Source organism: Suricata suricatta, chromosome 11 (genome assembly GCF_006229205.1).
Source record: "Suricata suricatta isolate VVHF042 chromosome 11, meerkat_22Aug2017_6uvM2_HiC, whole genome shotgun sequence".
Classification (NCBI taxonomy): Eukaryota; Metazoa; Chordata; class Mammalia; order Carnivora; family Herpestidae; genus Suricata; species Suricata suricatta.
Window position 1 is genome coordinate 89760256 of NC_043710.1, and position 3833 is coordinate 89764088.

General features: G+C 40.4%; 1 protein-coding gene and 1 pseudogene across 1 annotated transcript in view; one reads left to right on the plus strand and one right to left on the minus strand.

Moving 5' to 3' along the window:
• Positions 1 to 1581, minus strand: part of LOC115272650 — a 4115-nt pseudogene extending 2534 nt beyond the window's left edge.
• Positions 1582 to 1606: 25 nt separating this feature from the next.
• The window catches only part of LOC115272651 (olfactory receptor 8B2-like), a 2843-nt gene continuing 616 nt past the window's right edge, over positions 1607 to 3833 (plus strand). Inside the window, exon 1 of the mRNA XM_029915660.1 lies at positions 1607 to 1673. Within this exon, the coding sequence (XP_029771520.1) occupies positions 1607 to 1673 (67 nt within the window). The remainder of the gene's footprint in view (positions 1674 to 3833) is intronic.

Genomic DNA, 3833 nt, shown 5'->3' on the forward strand with positions numbered 1-3833 from the left:
GAAGAATGTCACACAGGTAATGGTTGATGACGTTAACACTGCAGAAGGTTAGTCTGAGCATGCACCCCGTGTGGGCGGAGGCGCCCCCAAACCCCATCGTATATGCAGCAATAGCTAGCGAGGAACAGACCTGATGGGACATGGTTACCTTACACAGCAGTGGATTACAGATGGCCACATAGCGATCATAGGCCATGGAGGTCAACATATAGCATTCTGAGATGACAAAAAGGAGAAAGAAAAACAGCTGAGTCATGCAGCCAACATAGGAGATGATATTCTCCCTTGATACAAACTTCATCAGCATCTTGGGGGTGAAAACAGAAGAGTAACAGAGATCAATGAGGGATAGGTTGAAGAGGAAATAGTACATGGGGGTATGGAGGTGAGAATTTAGACCAATAAGAGTGACCAAGCCAAGGTTGCCCACCATGGTGACAATGTACATCATCAGAAACAGGAAAAGGAGGGGTTGCTAGAGCTCTGGACGGTCTGTTAAGCCAGCAAGAAGAAATTCAGTCACTAAGGAGTCGTTTCTAACCACTATTCTCCTCTTTGGAGATCTGTGAGAATAGAAGAAACTTCCATTAATAGAGACCCCAACTCTCTCCTTCCTTACATGCTCTTATTTATGACAAGAAGACTCAGACCAGCAGAAATCAAATAAGTTCCTTTGCTTCACAGGGTCTGAATGGACTGCCACACACAGCCATTAACATTAAAATCACTGTCTTGTTGCATGAGCTGCATGTGAGGAACAACAGCTCCTGTCTTTACTAGAAGATACGGGGATGCAGTAACTGAGGACTAAGCCTAACTATTGGTGAGCTTCAGCAGGGAGGTATCCCTCATTTCTCCCTCCCAGTCATCTGATTCTTCACTTCATAGTTCCTGGTCATGTTTCCATTACTTTACCAGATACCTCAGTTCCCCAGTGATGACTACCAAAAAAAGGAAAATTCTGCTAGAGACCATTCAGATATTTTGCTTCCTAGAAGGAAGTCTCTCAGAGTCTACAGCATTTCCAGATCTTTCCTACAAGAATCCATGAAGTCAGTAACTGATAACACTTATTGAGGAGACCCGTGGTCGCCTAAGATTTATACATAACCATAGATTAGGTGTTTCTACACATTCTCCTCCTTTGTTCCATTCGCTTTGTATTCGCTATGTTTCCTTCGCTTTGTAGGAGGGCACAAGAGAAGCATAATTTGGATGGTAATTATATTAAGTTTGTGAAGACATAGCAAGCTGTATACTTATTAGGACATTTAAGCTTTTCTATCTGTATATTTCAGATGAAATAGTACATTTCAGCTAAAAAGTATTTTTAGGAAAAACACAAATCTTTTCCTCTGATGTTTCTATTTTCTGGACATGTCACTTGGAACTGCTATAATTCTCCTGCTACTAGCCTGAAGATGAAGCCAACACAGGAAGGATGTGCTGAGAATAATGCAGGCAGTAGACTAAGGGCTGCATACTTCTGAGTTTCCTGCAATTCAGAATAAGTACTTTCCCAATTTTTCAGAAACAGAGTGAAAGAAAAATAGAAACTTGCATAACTCACTCTCCTTCCATTGAGAGAATTCAGTGCTGATTCGTCATGAGTTTCGCCTCCACTTCCCGGTATGAACTGACTTTTAAGAAATCAAAACTGAGCAGATATACTGGTAAAAGACCAATAGCATAGATCTCCCAGACTGAATGTTCCAGGAGTCAACCCGAGAAGTGGAACAAACTTCTAGCTATAAATTTACTAAGAGAGTCTGAAGGGAAATCACACAGGTGACACCTGACCCAAGGCTTCTGCTTAAGGCTTATAACTCTTTTAGACCTCATTAGAAATATGGGTGTAGGTCTTCCCTAAGACCTTCCCATCATGATAAACACTGCAGGGAAAAAATTGACGTCTGAGTTTACACACTAATTGTGACTGTAAATGGTAATTTCCCATCAGCGATTACACATTCCCTAGGTTTTAGGAGAGTCTTCTGTTGTCCCTTAGAAAGATGCATATAAATAGCATCATTGAAAAATCACAAATTATCATTCTAGGTAACACAGTTTTGGTAAAAATTCATAAACATTTCCATAATATTTATTTATTATACTTTTTTAATATTTTGAGAATTTAAAAATAATCATTGGAGCACCTGGGTGGCCGGTTAAGCGTCTGGCCTTGGCTCAGGTCATGATCTCACGGTTCATGGGTTTGAGCCCCACTGACAGCTAGCTCAGAGCCTGGAACCTGTCTTTGGATTATGGGTCTCCCTCTCTCTCTGACCCTCTCCAGCTCACACTGTCTCTCTCTCTCTCTCTCCCTCTCTCTCTCAAAAATAAATAAATAAATAAAAAGTATAAAAATAATAATAAGTGTATTTTGTAGACACAGCAAAATGTGTTTTCAGAGATATTAAGTAGAAAGTTATTTAATAGAATAACAATCCATTTTCTATGAAATGTTACTTTGTGTTATTCTCACTCAATATGGCTTTAAAGTGTTACTTTCAATCTATTAAAAATAAATCTGTAAGAAAAATCAGTGTCAATAGCCTCCCATTTTAAGAGAACACAATTTTAGAATTCCAGGGTATATACTAATTTCTACTTGTGCTTGTGTGTACGTGTGTGTGTGTGTGTGTGTGTGTGTGTGTGTGTGTGTGTAGATCGATGCAGTTTGATCCCTTGTACAGATTTACCACCACAACTAGGATACTGGACCGTTTCACCATTCTATCCCTTTAGAGTCACACCGTCTTCTTCTACCTGCATCTCTGTCTTCTGGCAACCATTAACTTACTCTCTATCTCTTCAGTTGATTCCTTTAGAGAACAATAAATGAAATCAGATAACACGTAACCTCTGAAATTAGTGGTTTTCACTAAGTTTGGTGTCCTGAAGTCCATCCTAGTTGATGTATGTACCAATGGTCTGTTCCTTTCATTGCTGAGTAGTATTCTATTTTTTAAGAATTCAAGTTTATTCAACTTTCTGTAATAATTTAAAATTTGGGTATTGGAAGGTACCTGGGTGGTTTGGTCAGCTGAGCTTCCAACTCTTGATTTCAGTTCATGTCATGATCCCACAGTCATAAGACTGAGCCCTGTGTTGCCTAGCATGGAGCCTGCTTCAGATTCTTTCTCTTTCTCTCTCTCTCTATCTCTTTCTCTCTCTCTCTCTCTCTCTCTCTCTCTCTCTCTCTCTCTCTCTCTCTCTCTTTCTCCCTCTCCCTCTCCCTCTCCCTTCTGCCCCTTTCCCAGTCACACTCTCTCTCTCAAAAAAAATCTGTGTATTGATATAAAACTAAATCTGTTTTATTCATGGAAAATCTTACAGGGGTAGGAGCTAGATCACAGTGGAGACTGGTTCAACTAGGAATTCTCTTTCAGCTAACTTGAATCAAGGCTTTCATTCTCTCTCTTCTAAGAATAGTGGCTGGAACATCAGAATTTAAGTAGGTCTTATAATCAGTCAAAGACAAGAGGAACAGAGCATATGTCCCAACTTTACTCTTTCTTTTTTTTTCCATAATATTTTATTGTCAAATTCTTTTCCAAACAACACCCAGTGCTCTTCCCCTTAAGTGCCCTCCACCATCACCACCACCTCTTTTCCCCCCACCCTCTTCCCGTTCAACTCTCAGTTCATTTTCAGCATTCAATAGTCTCTCAAGTTTTGCATCCCTCTCTCTCCCCAACTCTCTCTCCCTCCTCCGCTCCCCCTGGTTCTCCATTAGGTCTCTCCTGTTTTCCTGCTAGACCTATGAGTGCAAACATATGGTTTCTGTCCTTCTCTGCCTGGCTTACTTCACTCAGCATGACACCCTCAAG